At 35.2% G+C, this 20,323-nt stretch overlaps 1 protein-coding gene across 1 annotated transcript; it reads left to right on the top strand.

Annotated features, from left to right (window-relative positions):
* Positions 1-6,725: 6,725 nt before the first annotated feature.
* Positions 6,726-19,408, top strand: LOC138322629 (caldesmon-like). Its single transcript, XM_069266619.1, is given in 7 exon segments — positions 6,726-6,796; positions 7,400-7,972; positions 11,198-11,335; positions 16,066-16,131; positions 16,977-17,004; positions 17,006-17,431; positions 17,502-19,408. Coding segments are annotated over 6 exon segments (1,443 nt in total). The 5' UTR covers positions 6,726-6,796; positions 7,400-7,461; the 3' UTR covers positions 17,776-19,408.
* The last annotated feature ends 915 nt before the right edge of the window (positions 19,409-20,323 follow it).

Genomic DNA, 20,323 nt, shown 5'->3' with positions numbered 1-20,323 from the left:
AAATCAACTAAAAATAGAAATGTAATTTTTTGACAAAATTTGCATCTGGCAACTTGCTACAGATATTGATAAATTATATTTGAAAATCTCATAACTTCTTTGATCTTTGTCGAAACGAACCTTCAACGGGACTGAAACCCCAGAAGAATACATCCTAAAGATTATTAAAACAGCTAGTTTGTTCAGCCACTTTTGGATTTGAACTATATTTTCTAACTAACGCATGCGGAAACGCTGACTAATGGGGCCCTCCACCTCTGGGATGCGGGTTCGAATCCCATGTGGGGCAGTTGTCAGGTACTGACCGCTGAACGGTGGTTTTTCTCCGGGTACTCTGGCTTTCCTCCACCAACAAACCTGACACGTCCTTACATGACCCTGACTGTTTATAAAACGTTAAACTATTAAAACGATAAAACGCTGACTGAGTCGGTTATGATGATTTTAACTTCGTGTGTAGTTTCGTAGGTTGTTGTGGTGTGTATAGATGTGGTACGATACGTTTATTGGAGTCTTAGGAATCGACTCTGTACATAGATTATTGGCGAGTTAATATAGCAGTACATCAGGATAACATATGTCAATATTTGGGTATGAAAGCCAATACCTGGAACAGTTGACCCGACGCAGATGCTGTATTACATAGGGAAACATGTTTACTCATTAGAACTTATCATGTAACATAATTAATAACATGGCTATGTAATTAGTAGCAATACAATGATCCTAACAGAGGTTGGTTTCCAATAGACTTTACATATACTATTGTAAATATGAAACACATGTGCTTGACCTACACAGTGTAACATACCTGAAAGATATATGTAGATAATTATATATTAGTCCAAATTTCAAAGTCTAAAATCCTTATCATTTATATACGCTGAGCCGGTATACTCTGAAGCTGTATGAATATGGAAACAATTGAAACAACATATACAAGGCAGTGAATACATATTAGTTCCTTGTACATGCTGCCCTATCGCATGATCGAAAAACTGATATTTAGGTTCCTTGACACCGCCTGTCACGAGGCTTTGGGTTCTGTCCCCTAGCCGAGACACACAACATGGTCTATAAATGTGGTAGTTTGTACTGCTGCTGTTTAGCGTTCAACAGAAAAGGAGTGAGACGACTGGTTCGTCCATTGCCAGTATCATGTGACCTAGTCCGCTAACCCCGCCTATGTTATTAGTTTTTACCTGATATATATTAGGCAAAAAATTACAGGGATCTGAAAATTAGTTAAGTCGATATAATTATGGACCCAACAGAGTGCCTAGATCAAAAATTGGTAAAGATATTCTCTAAAGCATTCTCTACATAATACTGTATTGCTTGATGTGTTCGGTTGCATACTTATAGCACTATAAAAAAAAATAAGAGTTTCACTACACAAGCAGAACCACATTCTCCCAAAAACACGCACCACACACATGGGAGGTCGTCCGTATATTAACCTGGCTGTTAGTCATCAACCAAACAAACAATCGAAAATCATTTCCATGTTAACAAGATTTAAAGATTTTAATTGTTTCTCTCAGACACAATAATATACATATACATGACAAGATGGATACACAATCTACATGTACAATGTATAAAAATACAGAAAGTTAAAGCTGCGTTCAAGTTAGAGTAATATCATTAAAAATGCAAATTTGTTTATAACTTGGCTATTGCAAGCATTCAATAGACGCTCTAATTTTTAAATAGTAGGATATTTGGTGTAGTATTGAGCAAAATATTTGTCTAACTGCGGTGACCATATTCTGACTGTATGTTCCATGGATAATAGCTATATACCGGTCCGCGGCGATTTCGCATGCGTAATTTAGAAAATATAGTTATAACAATAACATTCAACAAGAAAAGTCACCAAATGATTGAAATCTGTGACAAAAAAATCGCGCTATTCACATTATGATTTACCCGTGCGCGAATTACAGGAAAAGTGTAATACAATAAAACATCAATTTTGCTTCTACGCATTGGTGAAACACTCTACTGTTCCGTGGGCAACTTGTTATTTTTTTATTCTTGGTCATGAGTTGAAAACCGAGCAAACATTTATCCCGTACGCTCCTCCAGATGACATTTTTTCTATGTAAAAAAGCTTTTCCATGAGCGTACATAGCGTAGCCCTGCTGGTGATGTAGCAGTTAAAGGCTCAATGGTTCAAAGCAGGTTAAAAACTGTAGAATGTGAGATTTACCGAATGTTGAGATAGACTCCTAAGATCTCTAGAAACGGTCTATGGACACCCTGGTGGGTATAATCTATAACTAATTGTCAGAGGTAGGCTAATTAGCCTTCTTAGACATACCTGTTGCTACTGATAGCGCTTGGTTCGTTTGATAGGACTTATTTTATTATTCATCTAAAGCACTTTACTGATGTATCTCAGACAAAGCTTGGTTCGTTTGATAGGACTTATTTTATTATTCATCTAAAGCACTTTCCTGATGTATCTCAGACAAAGCTTGGTTCGTTTTAGGACTTATTTTATTATACATCTAAAGCACTTTCCTGATGTATCCCAGACAAAGCTTGGTTCGTTTTAGGACTTATTTTATTATACATCTAAAGCACTTTACTGATGTATCTCAGACAAAGCTTGGTTCGTTTTAGGACTTATTTTATTATTCATCTAAAGCACTTTACTGATGTATCTCAGACAAAGCTTGGTTCGTTTAAGGACTTATTTTATTATTCATCTAAAGCACTTTACTGATGTATCTCAGACAAAGCTTGGTTCGTTTGATAGGACTTATTTTATTATTCATCTAAAGCACTTTCCTGATGTATCTCAGACAAAGCTTGGTTCGTTTGATAGGACTTATTTTATTATTCATCTAAAGCACTTTACTGATGTATCTCAGACAAAGCTTGGTTCGTTTGATAGGACTTATTTTATTATTCATCTAAAGCACTTTACTGATGTATCTCAGACAAAGCTTGGTTCGTTTGATAGGACTTATTTTATTATTCATCTAAAGCACTTTACTGATGTATCTCAGACAAAGCTTGGTTCGTTTGATAGGACTTATTTTATTATTCATCTAAAGCACTTTACTGATGTATCTCAGACAAAGCTTGGTTCGTTTGATAGGACTTATTTTATTATTCATCTAAAGCACTTTACTGATGTATCTCAGACAAAGCTTGGTTCGTTTATAGGACTTATTTATTATTCATCTAAAGCACTTGATGTATCTCAGACAAAGCTTGGTTCGTTTTAGGACTTATTTTATTATTCATCTAAAGCACTTTCCTGATGTATCTCAGACAAAGCTTGGTTCGTTTTAGGACTTATTTTATTATTCATCTAAAGCACTTTACTGATGTATCTCAGACAAAGCTTGGTTCGTTAGATAGGACTTATTTTATTATTCATCTAAAGCACTTTACTGATGTATCTCAGACAAAGCTTGGTTCGTTTGATAGGACTTATTTTATTATTCATCTAAAGCACTTTCCTGATGTATCTCAGACAAAGCTTGGTTCGTTTGATAGGACTATTTTATTATTCATCTAAAGCACTTTACTGATGTATCTCAGACAAAGCTTGGTTCGTTTGATAGGACTTATTTTATTATATCATCTAAAGCACTTTACTGATGTATCTCAGACAAAGCTTGGTTCGTTTTAGGACTTATTTTATTATCATCTAAAGCACTTTACTGAATCTCAGCAAAGCTTTTCGTGATGTTATCACTTTCAGATCTCAACAAAGCTTGGTTCGTTTGATAGGACTTATTTTATTATTCATCTAAAGCACTTTACTGATGTATCTCAGACAAAGCTTGGTTCGTTTGATAGGACTTATTTTATTATTCATCTAAAGCACTTTACTGATGTATCTCAGACAAAGCTTGGTTCGTTTTAGGACTTATTTTATTATTCATCTAAAGCACTTTACTGATGTATCTCAGACAAAGCTTGGTTCGTTAGATAGGACTTATTTTATTATACATCTAAAGCACTTTACTGATGTATCTCAGACAAAGCTTGGTTCGTTTGATAGGACTTATTTTATTATTCATCTAAAGCACTTTCCTGATGTATCTCAGACAAAGCTTGGTTCGTTTGATAGGACTTATTTTTTTATTCATCTAAAGCACTTTTGTGATGTATGATGTATCTCAGACAAAGCTTGGTTCGTTAGATAGGACTTATTTTATTATTCATCTAAAGCACTTTACTGATGTATCTCAGACAAAGCTTGGTTCGTTTGATAGGACTTATTTTATTATTCATCTAAAGCACTTTCCTGATGTATCTCAGACAAAGCTTGGTTCGTTTGATAGGACTTATTTTATTATTTCTGATGTATCTCAGACAAAGCTTGGTTCGTTTGATAGGACTTATTTTATAATTCATCTAAAGCACTTTACTGATGTATCTCAGACAAAGCTTGGTTCGTTTGATAGGACTTATTTTATTATTCATCTAAAGCACTTTCCTGATGTATCTCAGACAAAGCTTGGTTCGTTTGATAGGACTTATTTTTATTATCTAAAGCACTTTACTGATGTATCTCAGACAAAGCTTGGTTCGTTTGATAGGACTTATTTTATTATTCATTAAAGCACTTTCTGATGTATCTCAGACAAAGCTTGGTTCGTTTGATAGGACTTATTTTATTATTCATCTAAAGCACTTTACTGATGTATCTCAGACAAAGCTTGGTTCGTTTGATAGGACTTATTTATTATTCATCTAAAGCACTTTACTGATGTATCTCAGACAAAGCTTGGTTCGTTTGATAGGACTTATTTTATTATTCATCTAAAGCACTTTAATCTGATGTATCTCAGACAAAGCTTGGTTCGTTTGATAGGACTTATTTTATTATTCATCTAAAGCACTTTCCTGATGTATCTCAGACAAAGCTTGGTTCGTTTGATAGGACTTATTTTATTATTCATCTAAAGACACTTTTCCTGATGGACTTTTTTATTATTCATCTAAAGCACAAAGCTTGGTTCGTTTGATAGGACTTATTTTATTATTCATCTAAAGCACTTTCCTGATGTATCTCAGAGCAAAGCTTGGTTCGTTTGATAGGACTTATTTTATTATTCATCTAAAGCACTTTCCTGATGTATCTCAGACAAAGCTTGGTTCGTTTGATAGGACTTATTTTATTATTCATCTAAAGCACTTTACTGATGTATCTCAGACAAAGCTTGGTTCGTTTGATAGGACTTATTTTATTATTCATCTAAAGCACTTTACTGATGTATCTCAGACAAAGCTTGGTTCGTTTGATAGGACTTATTTTATTATTCATCTAAAGCACTTTACTGATGTATCTCAGACAAAGCTTGGTTCGTTTGATAGGACTTATTTTATTATTCATCTAAAGCACTTTACTGATGTATCTCAGACAAAGCTTGGTTCGTTAGATAGGACTTATTTTATTATACATCTAAAGCACTTTACTGATGTATCTGAGGCAAAGCTTGGTTCGTTTGATAGGACTTATTTTATTATTCATCTAAAGCACTTTCCTGATGTATCTCAGACAAAGCTTGGTTCGTTAGATAGGACTTATTTTATTATACATCTAAATCACTTTCCTGATGTATCTCAGACAAAGCTTGGTTCGTTTGATAGGACTTATTTTATTATTCATCTAAAGCACTTTCCTGATGTATCTCAGACAAAGCTTGGTTCGTTTGATAGGACTTATTTTATTATTCATCTAAAGCACTTTACTGATGTATCTCAGACAAAGCTTGGTTCGTTTGATAGGACTTATTTTATTATTCATCTAAAGCACTTTCCTGATGTATCTCAGACAAAGCTTGGTTCGTTTTAGGACTTATTTTATTATACATCTAAAGCACTTTACTGATGTATCTCAGACAAAGCTTGGTTCGTTAGATAGGACTTATTTTATTATTCATCTAAAGCACTTTCCTGATGTATCTCAGACAAAGCTTGGTGCGTTTGATAGGACTTATTTTATTCATCTAAAGCACTTTCCTGATGTATCCCAGACAAAGCTTGGTTCGTTAGATAGGACTTATTTTATTATTCATCTAAAGCACTTTACTGATGTATCTCAGACAAAGCTTGGTTCGTTAGATAGGACTTATTTTATTATTTATCTAAAGCACTTTCCTGATGTATCTCAGACAAAGTAAAAAATAATAATATAGACAGGTTTAGCGGACTAATACAAATATACATATGTATCGGAATTTTCAGTACAGCTCTGCCAATATCAATATATTTTCCTTTCTGTTTTTCAATACATTGTTTTTTCGCTTTTTATTCTATGAAGATTAATAAATGAGAATGATTGTTTTACAATGTTGTACAATTAATACACGTATATAAATGTACATTTGTACATTGTATACTACAATATAAGAAAATGTTGAACAATTTATAAATGAAAATGATTGTTGTACAATGTACAATTAGTACACGTATATTAAAGTACATTGTATACTATAATGTAAGAAAATGTTTATCAATGTAACATTAATATATACGATGACAATGTTTATTGTTTGTAAACCCAATATTGACAATAATTCAATTTAACAATACCGACAAATACAATACATTTAGGCCTAACAGAACTGTATTGCATAAATTCGTTTTTGCCGCAAAATTCCGCGCCAGCCAGTCAAATTGCGATAGGTCTAACTCAGACGCGTGTTTGCATTGAGCGGAGTATGGAATTAGTCCCACAGAAGCGTCTGTGTAACCAACCCACTGGACAATCCAATATGGTGGTCGGAGTCTTCCGAAAATAGAATCCTTAGATCTAGTTAAGGTAAGTGTTATTATACATACTGGACAACATTTATCTGCTGAGGAGCCTCAACGACAGGATAAAGCAGAATGTTTGTGACCAGATGCATGTCATATGGTGGTGAATTATCCCGATACCGGCGATTATTTGATAATATTTTGACGTTTTGACACATGAAACACCAAAACAAAACCCTTTTCACATGTAGATGAATACAAAACACAGTATTTTACGGACACACTTCTGCTTTAAATACAAATCAATGTTGTCTGTGTAATATAGCAAGGTTCACAACATCTATTGGACGTGTATTGTTTTGATTAGGATCGCATTAATTGGCAAATTTATTTACCAAATAACAGGTGTCAGTGTAATCTTTGATTTGTAATAAAACCAAATTATGCCACATTTCACATAGACTAGATTAATACATAGACCTATTCTCGTTCTAGCATTTCTAGTTCTAGCGTCGATAAAGGAGGGACAACTAATTAAATAATGTGTCTTTATAAAGTAAAAGCATAGCAAAATAGTTATAGTAGTTATCTAATCTGTCAAACTCAGCTTGACAAATTTTCAACATTTTTATTTTCTTTTATAACAAAATGATTTCTGTTTTTACAGTGTATCAAAATTTGGAGATAACAATCGAAGGAAGAGCAGGGTAAAAGTGTAAAGCAAGTAGCATGGAGACAATCTTCATCCGGATTGATAGGGCATTGCTACAGCCACTCATGGTAGCTGGAGAAAACTTTGGAATAGATAACGGAAATGGTGAAAATTCAATATTGGAGTTACAGAATACAAGAAAGATGGAGTTTCTCCAGGATTTGTGTATGTTACAACACCACATCGATGAAGCTGTTATTACCCCCGTGTTAGATTCAGTGTTCTGGGAATCTCTGGATTTATCCTCTTTAAGTGTTATAATCGTGCCTGATGGTGTGTGCATATTCAGGGGAGACTACACTGGATCTCTTACAGAGCATCAACAGCTGATTTCTAACGTTGACCAGTATTCTCTTTACATGGAAGAAATATATGTTTATGACAATGTGGTCGCTATAGAAGCGTCTGACCCCGCTCAGGACTGGATAAGCCAGGAAATGATTAAACCTCATGTTCTAACTATACAAGAAATGCTACAATTCACAAATGTTCAGATGAGAAATGGACTGGAAAGTCTTCAAAGGAGAGGTAAGATTTAGTTACATTTACGATATAAATTGTAGAATCATATAAATGATAGAAGTTATTTGACAAGTAACCATAAAAAGTTGCTGTCAATTGTTAAAAAAGTAGTCTATATTATAAAAGGTGATATGGTCTGGAGATACATAGCATCAAGCCTTATTTTAGAATTTAAATGCACTTGCTTGATCAAAGAATGGCTTACTGATGTAAATAAATACATACATCATACCCATAAAACTTACCATGTATTTGGGTGTTAGGTATTATGTAAATACATTCATTGTACCTGTATTACAGTTGAGGTGATCAATATACATTGTATTTACTTACCTGTATTACAGGTGAGGTGATCAACACACATTGTATTTACTTACCTGTATTACAGGTGAGGTGATCAACCTGTATTACAGGTGAGGTGATCAATGTACATTGTATTTACTTACCTGTATTACAGGTGAGGTGATCAATATACATTGTATTTACTTACCTGTATTACAGGTGAGGTGATCAACATACATTGTATTTACTTACCTGTATTATAGGTGAAGTGATCAACATACATTGTATTATGTACCTGTATTACAGATGATCAATAAATATTGTATTATGTACCTGTATTACAGGTGATCAACATACATTGTATTTACTTACCTGTATTACAGGTGAGGTGATCAACATACATTGTATTATGTACCTGTATTACATGTGATCAACATACATTGTATTTACTTACCTGTATTACAGGTGAGGGGATCAACATACATTGTATTATGTACCTGTATTACAGGTGATCAACATACATTGTATTATGTACCTGTATTACATGTGATCAACATACATTGTATTTACTTACCTGTATTACAGGTGAGGGGATCAACATACATTGTATTATGTACCTGTATTACAGATGATCAACATACATTGTATTTACATACCTGTATTACAGGTGATAGACATACATTGTATGTATGTATGTACCTGTATTAGTGGTGATCAACACACATTGTATATATTTATGTACCTGTTTTACAGGTGAGGTGGTCAACATATATTGTATTTACTTACCTGTATTACAGGTGAGGTGATCAACACACATTGTAATTACTTACCTGTATTACAGGTGAGGTGATCAATGTACATTGTATTTACTTACCTTTATTACAGGTGAGGTGATCAATGTACATCTTATTTACTTACCTTTATTACAGGTGAGGTGATCAATAAACATTTTATTTACTTACCTGTATTACAGGTGAGGTGATCAACATACATTGTATTTACTTACCTGTATTATAGGTGAAGTGATCAACATATATTGTATTATGTACCTGTATTACAGGTGATCAATAAATATTGTATTATGTACCTGTATTACAGGTGATCAACATACATTGTATTTACTTACCTGTATTACAGGTGAGGTGATCAACATACATTGTATTATGTACCTGTATTACAGGTGATCAACATACATTGTATTGTGCCTGTATTACATGTGATCACCATACATTGCATTTACTTACCTTTATTACAGGTGAGGTGATCAATATACTGTTACATTGTATTTACTTACCTGTATTACAGGTGAGGTGATCAACATACATTGTATTTACTTACCTGTATTATAGGTGAAGTGATCAACATACATTGTATTATGTACCTGTATTACAGGTGATCAATAAATATTGTATTATGTACCTGTATTACAGGTGATCAACATACATTGTATTTACTTACCTGTATTACAGGTGAGGTGATCAACATACATTGTATTATGTACCTGTATTACAGGTGATCAACATACATTGTATTATGTACCTGTATTACATGTGATCAACATACATTGTATTTACTTACCTTTATTACAGGTGAGGTGATCAATATACATTGTATTTACTTACCTGTATTACAGGTGAGGTGATCAACATACATTGTATTTACTTACCTGTATTACAGGTGAGGGGATCAACATACATTGTATTATGTACCTGTATTACAGGTGATCATTATACATTGTATGTATGTACCTGTATTACAGGTGTGATCAACATACATTGTATTTACTTACCTGTATTACAGGTGAGGTGATCAACATACATTGTATTATGTACCTGTATTACAGGTGATCAACATACATTGTATGTATGTACCTGTATTACTGGTGATCAACATACATTGTATTAACATACCTGTATTACAGGTGAGGGGATCAACATACATTGTATTGTGTACCTGTATTACAGGTGAGGTAATCAATGTACATTGTATGTATGTACCTGTATTACTGGTGATCAACATACATTGTATTAACATACCTGTATTACAGGTGAGGGGATCAACATACATTGTATTGTGTACCTGTATTACAGGTGAGGTAATCAATGTACATTGTATTTACTTACCTTTATTACAGGTGAGGTGATCAACATACATTGTATTGTGTACCTGTATTACAGGTGATCAACATACATTGTATGTATGTATGTACCTGTATTACAGGTGAGGTAATCAATGTACATTGTATTTACTTACCTTTATTACAGGTGAGGTGATCAACATACAATGTATTGTGTACCTGTATTACAGGTGATCAACATACATTGTATTTACTTACCTGTATTACAGGTGAGGTGATCAACATACATTGTATTGTGTACCTGTATTACAGGTGATCAACATACATTGTATTGTGTACCTGTATTACTGGTGATCAACATACATTGTATTGTGTACCTGTATTACAGGTGATCAACATACATTGTATGTATGTATGTACCTGTATTAGTGGTGATCAACACACATTGTATATATTTATGTACCTGTTTTACAGGTGAGGTGGTCAACATATATTGTATTTACTTACCTGTATTACATGTGAGGTGATCAGCATACATTGTATTTACTTACCTGTATTACATGTGAGGTGATCAGCATACATTGTATTTACTTACCTGTATTACATGTGAGGTGATCAGCATACATTGTATTTACTTACCTGTATTACAAGTGAGGTGATCAACATACATTGTATTTACTTACCTGTATTACAAGTGTGGTGATTAACATATATTATAATTACTTACCTGTATTACAGGTGAGGTAATTAAAGTATATTGCATCGACGTACCTGTATTACATGTGAGATGATTAACGTATATATTGTATTTACGTACCTGTATTACATGTGAGATGATTAACGTATATTGTATTTACTTACCTGTATTACAGGTGAGGTGATCAACTTTGTGAACCTGTTGGATGTCCTCATCCTGACAGAAGATGCTGTGGTGAATGTTTATGTTGGGACTAGGAAATACGCTTTCTCTGCTGATGTCAAACTTGTCCTCCACGAATGTTTTGATAGATGTAAGTTGTAAATTTTTAGGTCATCTGACCCGAAGGGTCAGGATGACCTATAGTTGTCATGTTTCGTCCGTTGTCCACCGTCCACCGTCCGCCGTGCGTTAACTTTACACATTTTGAACTTCTTCTCAAATTCTACCGGTGCAATTTGGCTGAAACTTGCATGAAATGATCCTGACATGGTCCCGACAAAGTGTTGTTCCATCTTGAAAACACATTTTGAACTTCTTCTCAAGTTCTACCAGTTCGATTAGGCTGAAACTTGCATGAAATGATCCTGACATGGTCTCGACAAAGTGTTGTTATTTTTCATGTCGATCCTAAATCGAAGATGGCCGCCACAGCCGCCATCTTGAAAATACATTTTGAACTTCTTCTCAAGTTCTACCATTGCAATTAGGCTGAAACTTGCATGAAATGATCCTGACATGGTCCCGACAAAGTTTTGTTATTTTTCGGGTCGATCCGAAATCCAAGATGCTGCCAAGCTGCCATCTTGAAAACACATTTTGAACTTCTTCTCAAGTTCTACCGGTGCGGTTTGACTGAAACTTGCATGAAATGATCCTGACATGGTCCCGACAAAGTGTTGTTATTTTTCGGGTCGATCCTAAATCCAAGATGGCCGCCACAGCCGCCATCTTGAAAACACATTTTGAACTTCTTCTCAAGTTCTACCATTGCAATTAGGCTGAAACTTGCATGAAATGATCCTGACATGGTCCCGACAAAGTGTTGTTATTTTTCGGGTCGATCCGAAATCCAAGATGGCTGCCACAGCTGCCATCTTGAAAACACATTTTGAACTTCTTCTCAAGTTCTACCATTGCAATTAGGCTGAAACTTGCATGAAATGATCCTGACATGGTCCCAACAAAGTGTTGTTATTTTTTCGGGTCGATCTGAAATCCAAGATGGCCGCCACAGCTGCCATCTTGAAAACACATTTTGAACTTCTTCTCAAGTTCTACTGGTGCGGTTTGGCTGAAACTTGCATGAAATGATCCTGACATGGTCCCGACAAAGTGTTGTTATTTTTCGGGTCAATCCAAATTCCAAGATGGCCGCCACAGCCGCCATCTTGAAAACACATTTTGAACTTCTTCTCAAGTTCGACCTGTTCGATTAGGCTGAAACTTGCATGAAATGATCCTTACATGGTCCCGACAAAGTGTTGTTATTTTTCGGGTTGATCCTAAATCCAAGATGGCCGCCACAGCCACCATCTTAAAAACACAATTTGGACTTCTTCTCAAGTTCTTCTACCGGTACGATTTGGCTGAAACTTGCTTGAAATTTTTTTATCCTGACATGGTCCCGACAAAGTGTTGTTATTTTTCGGGTCGATCCGAAATCCAAGATGGCTGCCACAGCCGCCATTTTGAAAATACATTTTGAACTTCTTCTCAAGTTCTACCGGTGCAATTAGGCTGAAACTTGCATGAAATGATCCTGACATGGTCCCGACAAAGTGTTGTTATTTTTCGGGTCGATCCGAAATCCAAGATGGCTGCCACAGCTGCCATCTTGAAAACACATTTTGAACTTCTTCTCAAGTTCTACCGGTGCGGTTTGACTGAAACTTGCATGAAATGATCCTGACATGGTCCCGACAAAGTGTTGTTATTTTTCGGGTCGATCCGAAATCCAAGATGGCCACCACAGCCGCCATCTTGAAAATACATTTCGAATTTCTTCTCAAGTTCTAACGGTTGGATTTGACTGAAACTTGTATGAAATGATCCTGACATGGTACTGACAAAGTGTTGTAATTTTTGGGTCGATCTGAAATCCAAGATGACCACCACAGCGGCCATCTTGAAAACACATTTTGAACTTCTTCTCAAGTTCTACCGGTGCGATTTGGCTGAAACTTGCATGAAATAATCCTGACATGGTCCCAACAAAGTGTTGTTACATCTCTGGTTGATCCCAAATCGAAGATGGCTACCATGACACTATATCTAATTAATTTCCTACATGTTAAGGCCCTTTGGCCTCTTGTTTGAAATAAAATTTGTTGAAAGAAATTGAAAATGATCCTGACATGGTCCTGACAAAGTGACACCATATGAAATTAATTTTACTATTGCCAAGGTAGTCAGATGACCGTTAAGGCACTTTGGGCCTCTTGCTATCTAAAAAACTGTAATTGTACTTCATCAAGGTAACAATATGATTCAGCAATATCATTTCAACCAATGTTGTGTCACTTAATCTGACCAAAATGTTTCACACTTGTTGCTTATTGTCAAGAAGAAAACTTCAACAGAATTTACCTTTATGAATGTTAATGATAATGATCGTTGTAATTACTGACCATGGTTAATGAAAAGATTGTTTGGATATTTTCAGACATTAGATTGTTTGGATATTTTCAGACAATAGATTGTTTGGAATTTCACAGACAATAGGTTGTTTGGATATTCTCAGACAATAGATTGTTTGGATATTCTCAGACAATAGATTGTTTGGATAATCTCAGACAATAGATTGTTTGGATAATCTCAGACAATAGATTGTTTGGATAATCTCAGACAATAGATTGTTTGGGATTTCTCAGACAATAGATTGTTTGGATATTCTCAGACAATAGATTGTTTGGATAATCTCGGACAATAGATTGTTTGGATAATCTCAGACAATAGATTGTTTGGGATTTCTCAGACAATAGATTGTTTGGATATTCTCAGACAATAGATTGTTTGGATATTCTCAGACAATAGATTGTTTGGGATTTCTCAGACAATAGATTGTTTGGATATTCTCCGACAATAGACTGTTGGGATATTCTCAGACAATAGATTGTTTGGTTAATCTCAGGCAATAGATTGTTTGGATATTCTCCAACAATAGATTGTTAGCTCACCTGGTCCGAAGGACCGAGGTGAGTTTATGGGATACCGCAGTGTCCGGCGTCTGTCGTCCGTCGTCCGTCAACAATCGACTTCTTCTCCATAACCACTGGTCGGATTTCAACAAAATTTGACTGGTAGCATCCTTATGGGCTACTAACTGAAAATTGTACAAATGATGGGGCTGATCCCCCGGGGGCCTGAGGGGCGGGGCCAAAAGGGGTCAATTTGGCTATTTCCATATAAACGACTTCTTCTCTGAAACCAAGCATGGGATAGCACCCATAATGCAATGGTAGCATCCTTATAGGGTGGGGATTTAAAATTGTACAAATGATGGGGCTGACCCCCCGGGGGCCTGAGGGGCGGGGTCAAATGGGGTCAATTTGGCTATTTCCATATAAACGACTTCTTCTCTGAAACTAAGCAAGAGATAGCACTCATAATGCAATGGTAGTATCGTTATAGGGTGGGGATTCAAAATTGTACAAATGATGGGGCTGACCCCCGGGGGGCGTGAGGGGCGGGGTCAAAAGGGGTCAATTTGGCTATTTCCATATAAACGACTTCTTCTCTGAAACCAAGCAAGGGATAGCACCCATAATGCAATGGTAGCATCCTTATAGGGTGGGGATTCAAAATTGTACAAATGATGGGGCTGACCCCCCGGGGGCCTGAGGGGCGGGGTCAAAAGGGGTCAATTTGGCTTTTCCATATAAACGACTTCTTCTCTGAAACTAAGCATGGGATAGCACCCATAATGCAATGGTAGCATCCTTATAGGGTGGGGATTCAAAATTGTACAAATGATGGGGCTGACCCCCCGGGGGCCTGAGGGGCGGGGTCAAAAGGGGTCAATTTGGCTATTTCCATATAAACGACTTCTTCTCTGAAACTAAGCATGGGATAGCACTCATAATGCAATGGTAGCATCCTTATAGGGTGGGGATTCAAAATTGTGCAAATGATGGGGCTGACCTCCCGGGGGCTTGAGGGGCGGGGTCAAAAGGGGTCAATTTGGCTTTTTCCATATAAATGACTTCTTCTCTGCAACTAAGCGTGGTATAGCACCCATAATGCAATGGTAGCATCCTTATAGGTTGGGGATTCCAAATTGTGCAAATGATAGGGCTGACCCCCAGGGGCCTGAGGGGCGGGGTCAAAAGTGGTCAATTTCCATATAAATGACTTTTTCTCTGCAACTTAACATGGGATTACGCTCATAATGCAATGGTTACATCCTTATAGGGTTTGGATTCAAAATTGTGCAAATGATGGGGCTGACCCCCCGGGGGCCTGAAGGGGGTCAAAAGGGGTTAATTTAGCTATTTCCATATAAATGACTTCTTCTCTGCAACTAAGAATGGAAGAGCACTTATAATGCAATGGTAGCATCCTTATAAGGTTGGGATTTGAAATCGTACAAATGATAGGGCTGACCCCTGGGGCCTTAGACGGCAATAGATGCGAGGTCAAAAAGGTCAATTAGGCTACTACTTTCATATAAATTACTTTGTCTCTGAACCTATGTATTGGATAGCATATTTGTATGGTATCAATAGCATCATTGTATGGTTGTGATTCAAAATTAAACTTTGGGAGTCAATTTTGCTTATTTTTCTAATTGTCAGAGTCTTGTGATAATTACTAACAAAAAACCAGGTGAGCGATACAGGCCCTCTGGGCCTCTTGTTTTGATATTCTCAGACAATAGATTGTTTGGATTTTCTCAGACAATAGATTGTTTGGAAATTCCCAGACAATAGACTGTTGGGATATTCTCAGACAGTAGATTGTTTAGATATTCTCAGACTTTGAAATCTGTCACTTATATTACATTCAGTATATTTATTGTTGTTTTATTTATATCAAATACAGATGGAAGAGAACCGACAATGGAAGAATTTGACCAGGAATGGAATCGCATCAAAGGTACTGGCATAGGTAATACTTTAAAACACATACTGACAGTTCGACACACAGGGTCTATTGTTATACCCCTATAGTTTCTATATAAACTCTATTGTCAAAAAAGCCAATAAATGAACTGTTGAGTGGGCCAAAGAACTGTTAATTAAAATCGACTGTTAAAATGTGCCTTTGGCCTTGGGCAACAGTTTATCTTTGGGTCCAACAAATTATCTGTTGCCCTGGTTTGAAGCCTAGTCAACAACTGTGTATATACGGTTACTGAGGATTACTGCTTCTACTAAACTCAAACAGACTGAAGAGGGTTAATATGATTTCTAAATAACTGATCAAGAGACATGAATCTAAGAGACAGGCCCTTACCTCTCCATAATAAGAGTTATTAATAAAATAATCTTTTTATTTGAGCAGCTTTGCTTTGCTTCAAAATCAGGTTAGATAATCAAAAGTAAAAGATGATCATAACTCATGATATTGACTTACAGGCCTTTTAGAGACTTCATCCATTATTTTTCTATGAAGTTAAATTCCGTTAAAACAACCTATTTTGGTTTATATAAGGAATGTGTGTTAAGATTTGGATATGATTAAAGCTGAAATCACGTGCATATTATCATTCTACATGTATTTCTTGTTCTGGTTAAAATTCTCTGAACCATTTGATTGAAGATCTCCCACACTTGAATTGTAAGGAGAGATAATATAAGACTACACAATAAGATTCTCATAAAAAGATCAGTTTTTAAAAATGTTTATCTCATCTTTCAAGAATGACTTTATTTATAAACATGTACATTTCATTGTATATTATTTTTGGAAATAGGCTTGTGTTATAAATGACTCATTTGAATATTTTTCAGAGCATTTGATCAATCTGGTGGGCATTGATTGAGAGGGCTAGGGCTGAGGAGGAGGCCGCTAGGGCTGAGGAGGAGGCCGCTAGGGCTGAACAGGCAGACAATAGGGCTATTATAGCCCACAGGGAGAAAGTGGAGGCCATGAGACAGATAAATACCACCATGGAAGATAGAAATGAAGCACATCAGCTGATGAATGCTGCCATTGAGGAAATCATACAAGCCAAGGACAGAGAGGAAACACTAGAGGAGGAGAAGAGGAGAGCAGAGGAGGAGAAGAGGAGAGCAGAGGAGGAGAAGAGGAGAGCAGAGGAGGAGAAGAGGAGAGCAGAGGAGGAGAAGAGGAGAGCAGAGGAGGAGAAGAGGAGAGCAGAGGAGGAGAAGAGGAGAGCAGAGGAGGAGAAGAGGAGAGCAGAGGAGGAGAAGAGGAGAGCAGAAGGAGGAGAGAGAGAGAGGAGGTACAGAGGATTAAAAGAGGTGATGTTGAGGAGGAGAAGAGAGAGCAGAGAGGAGAAGAGGAGAGCAGAGAGGAGAAGAGAGAGAGAGAGAGAGCAGAGAGGAGGAGAGAGGAGAGCAGAGGAGGAGAGTAGAGGAGGAGAAGAGGAGAGCAGAGGAGGAGAAGAGGAGAGCAGAGGAGGAATTAATGCGTGAAAGAATGAGAGAACAAATAAGAGCAGAGTTATTTGAACAGGAGAGAAGAAAATTTGAAGAGGAAAAACTTTTAATGGCAGCACAATTTGAAGAAGAGAAAAAAATACTTTTATCACGAATACAACAAATATCAGGATGTGCACAGGCATGATGTACTTAGTGTGTTGAATGAGTGTGGATGGGAATGTGAAAAGTGTGTGCTGTTTGCCAGTGTTTGGATGTTAAAAGGATATATGCTAGTTCAAGTTGACAGCTAAGCTATTGCAAGTGGAGATAACTCTTTATCTCAAGACTCAATAGCAATATGGGTAGTAAATTTTATTTGTGTAACAGATTTTATTTTCTTTATTCTAGAAATTTAAAGAGTCATATTTAATTATATATAAGAGGTGTATAATGTATAGTGCTACTCATGATCCATTCAGATGTACATGATATCATTGACATTCACATTATGTTCAATATATGTAGATTCTACGTTACACACACAAATTATCTCCCCTTAATCCCATTGTTACATCATCATTGTAAATAATTATTCAATCATACATTACTTTCCTCAGTGTAAGTAGGTTCTATACATATTACATTTTCAGTGTAAATATTTCCTACATGTATATTTTTTTTGTACATAGTTTGTGCTTTACATTAAAAGTGTAAATATCTTGTACATAACACCATCCAGTGTAAATATCTCCTACATAACATTACCAGTGTAAATATATCCTAGTGTAAATATCTCCTACATAACATTACCAGTGTAAATATCTCCTACATAACATTACCAGTGTAAATATCTCCTAGTGTAAATATCTCCTATATAACATTACCAGTGTAAATATCTCCTAGTGTAAATATCTCCTACATAACATTACCAGTGTAAATATCTCCTACATAACATTACCAGTGTAAATATCTCCTACATAACATTACCAGTGTAAATATCTCCTACATAACATTACTAGTGTAAATACTGTATTAATTTACTCCCCATTTCTATAAGCCCCTCCCCCCTTTTATCTTTCCTTGAATTCAAATAGACTGAAAATATCAATACCACAAAGTTTACTTTGCCCCATCAAAGTTGTCTGGAGGTGTTTTGGGTATAATTCAGTGTCACTTGTATTTCATAACTAGTGTAAATAGCTCCAAAATTACATCACCATTGTAAATACTTCTCATGTTTCCAGTGTAAATATTCCTTCTTTACGTTATATCACTTTCATTAAATTATCGCTGTAAATATCTGACAGACCCCAAAAATCATACTTTTCATCTAAATATTGATAATCACACTTCTGTGTACAATTGTGTAGTTGTTAGTTCAGTAAGGTTTCATTTGATGACATTGAGGATTCTATTTTACTGATGGAATACCTGCAGCTGGTTCTTTCAAATTTAGAATTACAGATGTGACAGAATCATCAGGATTTACATTACTTATATGAGTTTTCATTAACATCATTTAATCATGGCATAGATCTATCAACACATGACATAGTCAGCTAGAGAGATCGTTCAAGGAGAATTGTGTGATAGTTTGATTTCACGATATGAATTCAACATTTTATCATGAATTATCTGAAACGTTTTTGCTTTTAATTTTGGTACAATGTATTGTAAAAAGGCAGCTGAGACTTTCATCTCACAAGGCAGTAATTATGTAAAATTTATAAGTATTTTTAAATCATGAATAGATAATAACTATAATCATAATATATACTAAAGTATTTCTCTTCTTTTCTCTCTCTCTCTCTCTCTCTCTCTCTCTCTCTCTCTCTCTCTCTCTCTCAAAATACTGGGTCATCAGTGACCAGATAACTCGTCAATAGACTATTTGGCTAGTGTTTGGAGGTCCCAGGTTTGAATCCCAGTCTAGCCGCTACATTTTCTACTCTCCTGTTACAAACTGATTGGTGTATTATTATATTGTAGTATCATTTGAATCTTCAGTTGACTTTTATCCTGTATTTGATTGTTAATCTTTTGACAGAATTACAAATTTAAATGATTATAATTTTTTAATTGAATTACATTTTAAAATGATTATAATCTTTTAATTGAATTACATTTTTGAATGATTATAATCTTTTAATTGAATTACATTTTAAATGATTATAATCTTTTAATTGAATTACATTTTTGAATGATTATAATCTTTTTATTATAATCTTTTAATTGAATTACATTTTTGAATGATTATAATCTTTTAATTGAATTACAATACATTCTTGAATGATTTTCATCTTTTAATTGAATTACATTTTTGAATGATTTTGAGAAATGAAAAACAGGTTTTATTGATCTGAAAATAAACTTAATTTTGATATTTAAAAAATGTTTAAAAAAATTTTTGTAATGCTAAAGTATCCTTTTAGGATTGTACATATACTATTGATTTTTTTGTTCCTCTTTCGTCAAATTATAGTTCTATTTTCAATATCCATAAGAGTCGTTTTTATGTAAGCATGTTGGTATTTTTTTTTCAAGAATTTGATTCCTTTAACTTCATGTATGAAGGTAGGATGATGAATCTGAAGAAAAAATGATATTTTTATCCCAGCAGGTTTACTTTTTATAAACTGATCTGTAAATGTTCCGCTCCCATCACAATTCTATTTGTGTACTGTTATATATACTTATAACAATATGAGTTAAATGTTGGTATTACTGATTTAAGTGCTGGTCATTTTTTGATG

This window comes from Argopecten irradians, chromosome 5 (assembly GCF_041381155.1).
Source record: "Argopecten irradians isolate NY chromosome 5, Ai_NY, whole genome shotgun sequence".
Classification (NCBI taxonomy): domain Eukaryota; kingdom Metazoa; phylum Mollusca; class Bivalvia; order Pectinida; family Pectinidae; genus Argopecten; species Argopecten irradians.
This window is presented reverse-complemented; position numbering and strand designations above follow the sequence as displayed.